The sequence below is a fragment of the Lonchura striata genome, chromosome 2, assembly GCF_050655825.1.
Source record: "Lonchura striata isolate lonStrDom1 chromosome 2, ASM5065582v1, whole genome shotgun sequence".
Classification (NCBI taxonomy): Eukaryota; Metazoa; Chordata; class Aves; order Passeriformes; family Estrildidae; genus Lonchura; species Lonchura striata.
In genome coordinates this window covers 67,652,470-67,664,812 of record NC_140704.1, presented here as the reverse complement: position 1 = coordinate 67,664,812, position 12,343 = coordinate 67,652,470, and the positions used below count along the sequence as shown (strand labels likewise).

The following is a 12,343-nucleotide window of genomic DNA, read 5'->3' as shown; positions in this document are numbered from 1 at the left end:
CTGGTTTTGCATTACTGTGCACCTTTGTAGCTTCTGTGGGCATATTTAAGCTGGCTCAGCTGAATGCTGTTGGCTGTGGTGTTTAGGGTGTCAGCAATAACCAGGACTTTGGGAGGAGCATTTGTAGGACTCACAGTCTGCAACACTGTTATTAGATTGATTTCCATGTAGACTGATAAATTTGAAAGCTTTATGCAGTGTGCAGTATGGTACAGTGTAGACACAGCTGGAGTACAACTTGGAGCAGTCAAAGGTTGAAGCACCAGTGCTTATGTTCTTAGACTAGAAATGAAGCCACTCCAGAATGGGAATTTTTAAGAACTGTTGCAGGACAAAGGAAGGGTGGCACCACCTGTCTCCAGTATTCAGAAGGATCTCTTCTGCCATCTATTGCCATGTACAGCTCACCACATGTCTGTATGGAGAGCAAAAATTTTTGTCCAATCTCAGGTGTTACAGCCCTGGAGAAAGTAGACTTAAAAGAGTCATTGTCTTTCTGATTGTCCACATCCTACGCTTACAGAGGAATAAGGCTTTGGTCCTGGATTTATGGAGAAGTCTCTAGGACAGTTGCTGTATTGTGATGTGATGACAAAGGCTGTAAGAAAACTGCTTATTGGGAGCCTCATTCAGCTGCCATATCCTCATTTGTTCACACTCACACTGCTGCTTCTCTCTGGACAGCAGCTAAGAAACCCTCCTGTACTTGCCACAGCCACTGGCACATGGGACAGGTGTGGAAGGGTTTGAGTATTTGATGGTCTTTAATGTATTTCAGTCTAAATCAGCCTTTATCCAGCTGCTAGAGTCTGAGCTGGAAGCATGTAATTGTTGAGATATTTGAAGGTGGATGTGTGATTTTGTAATTGTGTTGTGCTGGAGTTGCACCTTTGTAACTGAAAGTTAAGTTTTGGTTTAAGTACGATAAGAGGTTGTGACCCTGCCTACAGTGCTGCAGTGATGCAAATTGTGTGCTATAAGCATGGACTGTTCTTTCATCAAGTCCAGTATATACCAGTTGCAGCAGTAAGGTGAGAGGGGACCCATTCTCCTGCAACTTTGACTAATTACACTTTTGGTTTTTTGGATCATTTCTTGTTCCTCTTTGCATCCCTGTATCCTGAAGTCCATGAAGGCCACTCAAGTTCACACTGGGAAATCCTACTGCTACATAAGAGTAGTGTCAAAATTCCCTGACCACTGTGGATGTTTCAGGGCAAAAACACAGAGCATTTAGTACCCAGTGTAATTTAGCCCTCTCAAGGTTATCTAGACCACTGAAACACTTGTACTTCCTGGATCCACAGGTGAAACCTGAAGGCAGTGTTAGTTTTCTACAACTCCTGTAAACTGCCTAGTATGGGCCTCAGCCTAGCAGGCAAGCTCTCCATACCTATGTCATTGTGACTGTTTATATAGGCACTGTGGAATATGTACAAGGCTCATTATGGCTGGAGTTATCCAGTTCCTCCTAACACAGTTAAAGTGGTGGGGAATGGTAACAGGGCCCAGCAGCTTCTAAGGACTCCCACTTTGCCCAATGCTATTTTCCCCTTAGTAGGTATAAGTGTTTCTACTAAACTGAATGACATGAGGAGGGTTTGGAGACTGCAAGTACCTTCTTGTAATCAGTAAGCATTGCCAGGAAAAACAGGCGGTTCCAAAATTAATGATAACTGAAGCAGTTTTTAGCAGAAGAAAAGTTTGTGTCTAGCTGTACTTTGAACTAGTCATGAAGCATATGGGTTATCTCAATTATTGTTCATTAAATGCCATTCCCAAACACCTTTCTATTGTTAACATGAGAGGAGGTTCTCAGAAACCAACTGTTTCCCATTTAAAAAAAACACACATGCACAAAAAGAAACAAAAACAAAACAACAAAAAAACCCAAAAAACCCCCCAAAAACCACAAAAAACTCAAAGGAAAATGTGCATCCATTCATTATGGCTAAAGTTTTACAGCAGTAAGTGTTTTTTAAAGAAATGTGCCCTGTTAGGCTCAACAATCAAAGACTAAATGGGCTGAATATTGTGCTTTTATTGGATCATCTGAAAATTTAAATCTAGTTTAAAATTGTTTAATTTAGGCCCAATTTTGATTACTGGGCCCAAGAAAGTAAAAAGGATTGCGTGAATAAAGGTCTTAGTAAAAATAGCTTCTGAAAATGGTTGCATTCAACCTTTCTGGAATGTTTAATTTACTGAAAAGTAGCCAAGGTTGTTTTAATCATATGACAGGGTAAAGAATTACACTCTTACCTGGTAGTACAGGTCTAGGTTGTGTCTTGGATTACATTAACTTGAAAATTATTTTGAAGGAGCCATATCTGAGAGTGACTCCATGCTTTGCAACAGTTACCTGCACTTGATATCTGTATGGATGGGAGCAACTAGGTCTCTTTACTTCTAGTCCCTTCCTGGTACACCACCACACCCGGTACACCCCACACCTGCTAACCAGTGTGGGGACACAGATGCCCATTGAATCTCCGTTTCCACTACTGTGGACTTGCTGGCAGTAGTGACAGTGGGCAAAAGGTACCACTGATATGGGCAGAAAATACTATCCCAGTAGCTGTGGGGCATGCAGGAGAGGAAATGCAATTCAAAGGACTCCTTCACACACAGGCTTTCTTGCTCTTGGTGTGGTGCTGTTGATTGACCTGACAGGGTAGCTTGGGACACAGTGGTGGCAGAGGTGTGTGAGTACAGATAGAAACACTGCCTAGTGCCACCAGCTCCAAGAACAGCCAACAAGATCTTGTGTTCTGAGGGGAATTTTTTTCCCACTGCATTTTTTTGAGTATCCAAATATTAACCATCACAGTTTCAGGGGGAAAAAAAAAATGTTTCATATAAGTTTTGGCATTATAGTCCTAGAAAACTTGTTGAAGTTTGGAGCCCATTTCACATGAACTGGTGGTCTTCTAGAAGATCACTGTTGGGAGGTCTTTGGCTTACTCTGAGGATTGAAAGGGTAAAATGTAGCTTAGCCATGCTTCCTGCTGGCACAAGATTTCCTTCTTGTCCCATGAAGAATGATACCTCCAGCATCAAGTTTTGCATGCTCATCTTGGGCTTGCCTAGAAGTTGCCTGGTCAACTTTGAGGTGGAAATTATGCGCTTGATAATCATCTGATTTCTAGAAGACACCTGGCTATTAAAGCCTAAATTACATTTTTATTTTATTTTTAAATGAGGGCAGAATGTTTCTACAGCCTGTCACATTCAAGTAAGTTTACCTTACTGAACAAAGCTGTGCACACAAGTGAATGTTTCTGTACAGACATGCTGTGTACCAGAGTGCCACGTTGTATGGTGCAGTTACACAATTTACATACTTGGTTTATCACCTCCAATGAGATCAAAAGATGGTGCACTTCAGACCTCATCGAGATCAGGGGCACAGAGCCAAGCAAACCTCAGAGGTAAGTTTTTCACCATGCCAGCAAAATGTCACAGCAAGGAAGTAAATAACCCAGGTATTCAGCAGAGGGGAAGCTATAATGATGTTAGCATGGAGTGGTCAGAACAGAATCTGTGAGGTAGAGTGCCCAGCCGTGCCAGAGCCTTCCCTTAATTGTTAAGTGAAAAGCACTTTGCACTGAGAAGGAAAATGGGAATTAGTCACAAAACTGTACCACTCAAGCAGCTGCTTCAGCTATGGTTCCTATAGTGTTTGGAAACCTAACTCCTGGTCCTGCTGTTATCAAGAAAAAGGATATATCAGGCTACAGAAAAGCAGGAAAAGACAAAAGAAAAAGTGGAGTTTAAGGAGTAAGTGAAAGGTAATGAGACCAAACAGCAAGGACTTACAGTAGCACATACTAAGCAGGAAGTTTGGTGGAAACCTGCAGATTGCTGGAGATTAGAGAACGTTTGCAAAAGATTGTTTTGCAAATCTTCTCCCAGTTGAGATGTTTAGGCATGAGAATAGCCTCTCAAACCCAGAATTTTCTATAAATAGTTTGGTATGTATGCAGATATATTACACATCTGTACATATTTGGATTTGCGTCTGTTTTGTTGTACTTACACTATGTTTTTGCTTAGGAGTTATGGAATTATAAACTGAAAAGAGTAAGATTTTTGTGCTGGTGTACAACAAAATCTCACACACTGATAGTTTAATATTTGATTTGTGGCTAGCACAACATGCACTATTGTCTAGAATGTTAATGTTTACTACATTTAACACAGACTACTACTACTAACCTGAACTTTGCTTTGTGAAGAAAAGACTGTCTTTGTGTATTAAGTGTTTTTTTCCTAAATGTGAACTTTCTAAAGGAATGGTGCTAGGATATGCTTTTTTAAAAGACATTCTGAAGCACTTTTAGTTAACACTAACTGTAGTGTTTTAATTAACAAGAATACAATTTGCTTAAAATATCCAACTAAAAATAAGTTCTACTCTAAAAAAAAAAACTTCAAAATGCATATTTTGCAAGACATAAATGTTTTGTAGCCTAGTCTGACTTTTTGCAGTTAGAATATTTTTGTTGGGGTGTTTTAGTCTCTGGCTGAAATTTACTTCCTTAGACCTAAAAAGCCAATTCCATAGAAGAGAAGCATACCCAAAGGAGCTGAGACTTCCTCAGGCTGAGGCTTTTTTGAACTTTGTGTCATAGGTATGTGTTTAAACTCTCTCAAAAGAAGTAGAAGGAAAATAATATTCTGTTGAGAGAAGGTGGTTTACTGTTTATTTTTAAATAGTCTAGATATTTCTGGCTGCATGTTGGGTGTTCGCATGATGATTAGATGTGGGATTATTTTAAGTTCTTTCCTCATCCTTTTCTGCCTCGCAAAGTTTCTTCTGTTTGTGTATTTATAAACCTTACACAGTGTGTACCCTTTCAGTGAGGACAAAGTGAGCAATTTATTTGGAGGATAAAAAACAGGAATTTTTTTTTTTTTTTTTTTTTTTTTTTTTGCTGCTCATGCCAATCTGTCTGTTGTTGCCAAATGCATGCTAAATAGGTCATTCCAGCCGAAACCCTTGCATTAAGAAGCAAAGAGCAAAGCCATGTTGGTGGTGTTATGCATTTAAACAATTATGGATTCATTTAGGTTGGAAAAGACCTTTAAAATCATTGACTTCAACCATTAACCCTGCACTGCCAAGTCCACCTGTATCCTTAAGTGGCACGTTCATGTGTCTTTTTAAATGCCTCCAGGGATGGTGACTCAATCACTTCTCTGGGCAGACTATTCCAATGCTTTGCAGCCCTTTCTGTAAAGAAACTTTTCCTCATACCCAATCTAAACATCTCCTGGCACAACCTGAGACCTTTACCTCTGGTCCTGTCACTTGTTCTGTGGGAGAACAGACTGACCCCCACCTGGCTACACCTTCCTTTCAGGTGGTTGTGGAGAGCAATGAGATTCCCCCTGAGCGTCCTTTTCTCCAGTCTCAACACCCCCAGCTTTCTCACTCACTTCTCGTAGGGCTTGTGCTCCTGATGCTTCACCAGCTGCATTTTCATCTCCACCACTCAATGTCTTTCTCATGGTGAAGGGCCCAAAACTGAATGCAGGATTTGAGTTGTGGCCCCACCAGTGCTGAGTACAAGGGGACAATCACTGCCTCAGTCCTGCTAGCTGCACTGTTTCTCTCTAAATTTTAGATAGACACCATCATACACTGAGCACTTTTATCATTTCTGTTCTTCCTTGTTCAGAAGTGGTGAGTATGACTTGATAACGCTTCATCTGATGCAACTGTAGTGAAGAAGGAGGGTACAATCCTTCTTTGGCAGCCACTTCACACTTAGATTGGATTAAGTGTAATGTGAAACCATACCTGAAATAATTGGTTTTATGCTGCTGGAGGTTTTCATAGGGACATACAAGTTTATTGAGGTACATACATGCCTTCACAAGAAAACAGTCTTAGTTGCTGCCAATGTTTTGAAATATGTGTGTTTTTTCTTTGGTGGCCTGCCTTTGAAACTTGTCATGTTTACATAAATCTGAAGCAAGGGCTACTTAAGAACGCATCTTTTGCTTCCTAATCTTGATTCCTCATCCCTGTAAGCTGTAGCTACAGAATAGTTTTATTTCTTGCTCACAGCTCATTCTGTATGCACTCTCAGGCACTGAAGTAGAAGCCTGTGGAGTACATTCGTATTCATGCAAGGAACAGTAGTTGCACAAACCTAAAGGATGCTGCAGTCATAAAAGAGTGCTTTCATTTACTAGTGTTTATAAATTGAATCAATGATTTTTGCACCCTGTAACTGCTCGTGGTTTTAATAAAAGATTGATATTTCATAAGGGGTTCTGGTTTTGTGTCACTGGTGAGGTCAAACTGAGTGGATGGAAGTACAGCCATCTTTCAACTCTGGTTTGAGAAGTATCTCAGACACATATTACCATATAGCAACAAGTCTCCACAGTCTCCCTGGGAGAAGCATCAAAAGCTCATGGTTGAGGGAATACATGGAATTTTCTCTATCCTTCCTGAAATCAAGGGCCCTCATGGGTAGTGAAGAGCCTGTGATGCTGCCAGGCTAGGCTCCATAGGGATTGTTTTGTCCCAGAAAAGAACGTTAGCAGACAGCGTACTTTCAAACACAGAACCAAAAGTACTTTCGGTTCACTCATTAATTTCACATCTATGCCAAACTTGCAAGTTATTCTCTAATCCTGTTTCAGTGCTCTGGAGACTGATAATCAGGATACTGCAAACTAGCATGGATGATTCTTGCTGCAAAGGGTTAATTTTGACCCATAAAACAGTCTTGTGCTATGTGGCATAGTACTCCTTGCTTATCGCTGATCACATGAGATTTGAGCAGGTACAGAGATGCAGAGAGTGGGTGTGTTTATGTTTTTAACAGCCTGGCTGATGAAGCACATCAATGGGAAAAAAAATTGCTGTGCAGAAAGCCAGGATGCTCGCTAACCTTTATAGTCTGCTTTTTGCCGAGAGAGCATATGTTTTGTGCAGAACAGAAGCCAACACAAAGCATTTTTCTCTGGCTGCGTGTATGGTTTTGGTGATAGAAATGTAGTTGCTTGAAATTAAAATACCATTCATTCTGCACGGGAGTCCTTAGTCTGCTTGAAGAGATGGGACTTTGCAAAACAATCTGAGTAATTTTTGGAGATACAGGCATATCTATATGAGACCTTCATTCTGGAAAGATAATTGTTCATAGATATGAGGAAATATATGTGCTAAATTGTCTTTTAGTCCCAGTTCACAAATTATAAGCACCATGATAAAAAAATTGTAAACAGCAGGTTTACAATTAAAAAAAAGCAGTAAGAATGGCTGGTATGTTTTGTTGTTCAGGGCAATGGGGATTGGATAGTGAGGACAAGGACAACTTTATGCATAGTTCAGGGAGAAAACTGCTGAAAGTTACATTTGCTCTCTGTTGTCATTAGGGGACGTGTATATTCATACAAACACTGCTGAGATTTCCAATACTTTTTTGTTATCTTAGCGACAAGATTGCAGAAGTTTGAAATATAGTAACAAACCTATTGTTACCCAAATATTTAAGGTTATACCCCTGAAAAACAAAAGGTTTGCCAATTGTGTTTCATTCCTACTGAATGATAACTGTGCTTTCCTTAAGTCACAACTGGAGAGCTTTCCATGGAGTGACAAGACCTGGGCTTCCCTTCAGTGTTATTTAATATGTTTCACTTTGACATTATGTAAATACTCTGCTATTAGGGAATAAAATGACATAAAATTGCATCCTTTCTCAACAAGGTTTTAAGTTCTTTCTGTAGCTTCTTTCCTTTTTGAAGCTGTAATAAAGATCATAATTAGAATCCCAGTTGCTTAAGTGAAAAATTAACATGTTCTTACATGGGGAACTGAGCCAGGTTCCCAGTGAGACCCCCTCCGGATATCTGTCCTGCCCCAAAATGCTCTCCCTAATACCAATTTATGTTCTAGACATATTAACGAAAATCATATTCATTGCTGCATAGCAGTTAATCAGACCCTTCAGATAGGTTTGAAATAATTTGCAGCCAAGTGCCAAAATCATTTGCAGCCACTCATTTCCTGCAGCCGTATCTGCGCATGTTTTAAAACTAATCAGAGAGTGTCAGTCCATTGCCCACTACCAGGACTGAACAAATTCATTCCACACATGTCCTTCAAGCGTACAAATTTATCCCAAATCCTGCTTAACCCCACTGCTGACCTCCCTGCTTACTGTCTTCTGGGCTGTGGCCAAGCAAACAAAAATCTAAAGGTTTTGACCTGATGTTCTCCCTGTCAAAAATATCTTCTCTTAAAGGTTTTGTTTTTTTTTTTTTTTTAGAACTGGATACAAATATATATATCTTATCTATTAATATATATTTTACTATGAAAATAAGATTCTAGCAGATTGGAATAAATTAAAACCTTAATGGGGCTAAAATAAACCTAATTTGTAATTTAATTAAAAACAGAAAGCAATAAGCACTAACACTTAACAAAAAAAAAAAAAAAGACATTTTCATGGTGCAAAATACAGATTTAATTTCCAAATAAATGAATGGTAAACTGTAATTGTATCATGTGCAAGAAGGCACTCAGAACATATGAAACAGTAGTCACAGATTTTGCAATCAAGATGTTCCCTTTCTGGTTTTCCAAATTGTAGCAGAAGATACCAAAAGGTAAAACAAATAAAATGCTGTCTTCATTATTGACCCAGGTAGGAATTTGGTATTGGTAGGAGATGGATTCAGATCGATCTCTCTCTCTTCCCCCCGCCCCCCCCCCTTCCCCCCCACCCCCCTTATATGGTGAATTTTTATGTTTTCACACATCCAGCAAGTCCTGCCTAACATGTTTTTGATGTGCTCTTGTTTCCACAGGCCAAGGCTGCAAGCACAAAGGAAGTTTGCTCAGTCCCAGCCAAACAGTCCCAGCACAACTCCAATAAAGATAATGGAGCCGTTGTTACCCCCTCCTGCCACTCAGATTTCTGACCTCTCCAAAAGGAAGCCCAAGACAGAAGATTTTCTCACTTTCCTCTGTCTTCGAGGTAGGTATTGGCAGCAGCGCTGGGGCAGAGTCTCATTCACAGAAGGAGCAGTAGCGCTGCACACCAAGTCAGCAGCCAGACAGATGTACTGGAGCTGTACTTGAAGGTATTGTGTGCATTTCAGCTCTCAGCAATTTGACTGTATCTGCAGCAGGAGCATTCAAGTTCATGGTTCTAAAGAACATAAAATGAGGCTGGTAATAGTGCAAAAAGAAATTTCTTTTATGCTTGGCTCTCTGTTACCCTGAATGGGTTTTTGTCTAGCTCTCTTAAGTCCTCCCCATCCTCCTTTGTTTCGTCTGACTATAAACTGAAGAAGTGCTTAACTTGCCTGAGTACTTGTTCCTGCAAGAGGAGAAATCTGCTTGGAAATTCCCCTTCTCTACCTACTCACTGTCCTGTATTGTTCAATCTGAGTGAGGTTTTTCATCTGACAGTGGGTGGAGGGTTTGCCATTGTTCTTGTCTGCCTCAGGAACTGGGTTGTTCCCGTGGTGATAATTAAAACTGGTGAGCTCCTCCTCTTAGCAATCCAAGTACAAAGGAGGCCTCTGAAATTGTGGAGTGAAATACTTGAATTACCTCGCAGTAACAGGTGCTCGAGCCTGGCCGCAGCTGTGTGGTGTGCCAGGGATCCACAGGCTGTGTGTCTGCAAGCCCGAATGTCAGACTTGGGGGGCCTGAGCGTGAGGTACAGCTCACCCTCTAGATTAGGCTAGAGAAGGAGATGTTACTCGAGTGGTCATTTTTCTTAAGACTTTCCATGGCCCTGTGTCCCAAGTCATGTGCTGAAGATAGCATCTTTCAGTTAAGCCCCCAATTGTCATGTTATCTTTTGCTGTATGTTTCTCCGCAGGTGCGTCCCCAGTCTCATTAGTCTGTGCTGGAATGATGCCTCTTGCTGTTGTTTTGTCCCATTACCTGCTGAAAGGGTGTGCATTTGTTATAGATAGAGCTGCTCTGCAAAAGTCTTACCTAGTGCGTTGAATCTTTCAGAGCTTGCTTTGAGTTCCCCTTTCTTAGGTCTCCGCTGCATCTGTGGACAGCAGTGATCAACACCACCCATAGCTTCCTGGTTGAGGCTTTCTCACTTTAGTGTGAAAGTGTGGTTTGATTTCTTTTTTCTTATCTTCTGTAAGATTTTAGGCTAGTGGTTCCTTCAGACTGGTTGCTAATTTATCCATCTTATTTTACATCCAGTATGGAGCCTCCATCCTGTTGGGACCTCTGGTAAAGTGGGTGGGTGGAGGGGATAGCAGAGGGTGATTTGCTAGCTTTTGTGTTTGTTTAAAGGATGGAGAGGAGGAGAATCTAATGGAGTTTAAAGTGGCATAACAGTCCTCTGAAATTTAATCTGTGGAAATGTATTTCTAATTTAGTGTGCTGTGAGGTTGATCAGTCTGTTGGCAGCGTGTCACTGCTGTGATCTGGGCCAACTGCCACAGTTGTTGGTGGGAAGAGTCAGATGAGGGTTGTGTGTGTCTGTGTGTGAGCACACATGGCTGCATTCACACACTTGTTTCCACTGCTTGCTAACCAAGCATGTGTTATTTATAGCTTTGAAGGCACTTGCACTTACATAAAGGCAACCTGTGTGGGGGTGTCACTTATCTCCACTTGTATTTCCTACTTTCTTAGCATTCTCTTAGTGTTCTGGTTTAACAATGCAAATGGGAAGCATGGGTACTTTAGTCCTATTCCAGTGCTTCATGTTGTTGTTGTTTTTTTATTTTTTTTAAATTTAAATCAATGGGTGTTTAGCTCTTGCACCTGTAATTTTCTCCTTTGTTATTCATCTGTGGCATAATTGATGTTTTGTACTGTCAATTAAGAACTTGCAATTCATTCCTAATTTCTTCAGTATGCAGGAGTACTCTAACATTTCTGACAACACATGCATTCAGACTGCAAGATCACAATTACAATTATGTTAAAAACCACGAGGGAGAGTCTGCTCTGAGTTTCACACATGGCATGTTCTTAGTCTACTTAAACAGTCTGAAGAAAAACTGTGAAAGGGAGAGCTGTCAACTTTGTGTTTCAGCACCCCCACAAGCTTATTACTGCATCACCCCTGTATAAAGCATGAAAAGAGGCAGGAGAATCTTCTTGGACACCTGCTACCTGGGTGCTTCTCTCTGGAGGAGCAGGAGAGTGCTGTGGCTTGGAGGGAGGAGTGGGTTGTTCAGACTTGTATTAGTATGGTTCTGGCTTCTGTGCCTGAACTGCTGCATCCTTCAAGAGGTCCTGGCAGCCTAAGGTGTTGTCCATTTGGCCTCTGGGAATGTTTAGCTCCAGGTGGTTGTCTCTTTTGATGAGTCCATTTCAAAACAAGGAGATGGAAGCTGGTAGGGAGTTCATGTAGCAGCGTGCTGGTACATCCAGCTCCAGAAAGATCCCACAAGTGACTCACTCTCCAGGACACTGGCAGGCTTAGTTTGGTGCTACTCTTCTGGTGCTACCTAGTGAGCTTGGAGAGGGAAGAGCCAGAAGCTTACTAAGACCCTGCATAGGGAAGGAAGACTTGGGATATTTTGGAAGGGGTTATTTTGATTTGGAACCTCCATGCTTTTATTTATTGAAGTGTTGAGGGTTTCAGAATTGTTTGCATGGTGGGACAAGCAGCTGTTCTGACTTCTGTCCAGCTGTATGTGTCCAGCCTTGGCTCTTTGTGCTTTCACCATGAAATGTGACATGCAGTTGCATGGAAATAAGAGCACACTCACAGGGTTGAATTTCAACACTTGAAAAATCTTAAGTGTAGTAGTGGTAATATTCAGGACAGTAAATCCCTGTATTTGTTTAATTAAAAAAAAAATAATAAAGTAGGACTATCTGAGGTCCTAGTCCTTCAAAATGATCTGGTGATGTAATCCCTGGATTCATGATCAAAGCCTTTTTTTGGGCAAAGAAGTCTTTCCCAGGATTGGTGGGAATGCAGCTGAGTGGTCTTCTCTGCCCTTGTCCCACCACACCCAGCAGTGGTGTCAGAAGCACAGCGTAAATTTGTCACACCATAGAATCAAGAATCACTAAGGGCGGAAAACGCCTTCAAGATCACAAAGTCCAACCTTCGACTGAATTCCACCATGAATTCACATGTCAGTGTGTACTTTTCATTTTCTGTTTTTAATCAGAGAAATTTAAGCATCTTGTCACCACTACATGTTCGCTCTTCATTGTTCTTGTGAGGTTTATTTGAGTGGGAGCTGAATTCTGTCAGTGAAGGAGCAATACTATCATGATACAGTGTGGAAAAAAGGCCTTTGACATGTATGAGATCTCATACTTAGGAGAAGAAGTCCTATTTACCTGTCCTGCTGTGTGTAAGAAAAT

At 41.0% G+C, this 12,343-nt stretch overlaps 1 protein-coding gene across 4 annotated transcripts in view; it reads left to right on the top strand.

The window, feature by feature from the left end:
* The window catches only part of JARID2 (jumonji and AT-rich interaction domain containing 2), a 210,329-nt gene that overhangs the window by 141,441 nt on the left and 56,545 nt on the right, over positions 1–12,343 (top strand). For all 4 annotated transcript variants that reach the window (XM_021553230.4, XM_085571501.1, XM_021553241.3 and 1 more), the window contains one exon: positions 8,839–9,008. In XM_021553230.4, coding sequence (XP_021408905.2) covers positions 8,839–9,008 — 170 coding nt within the window. The remainder of the gene's footprint in view (positions 1–8,838; positions 9,009–12,343) is intronic.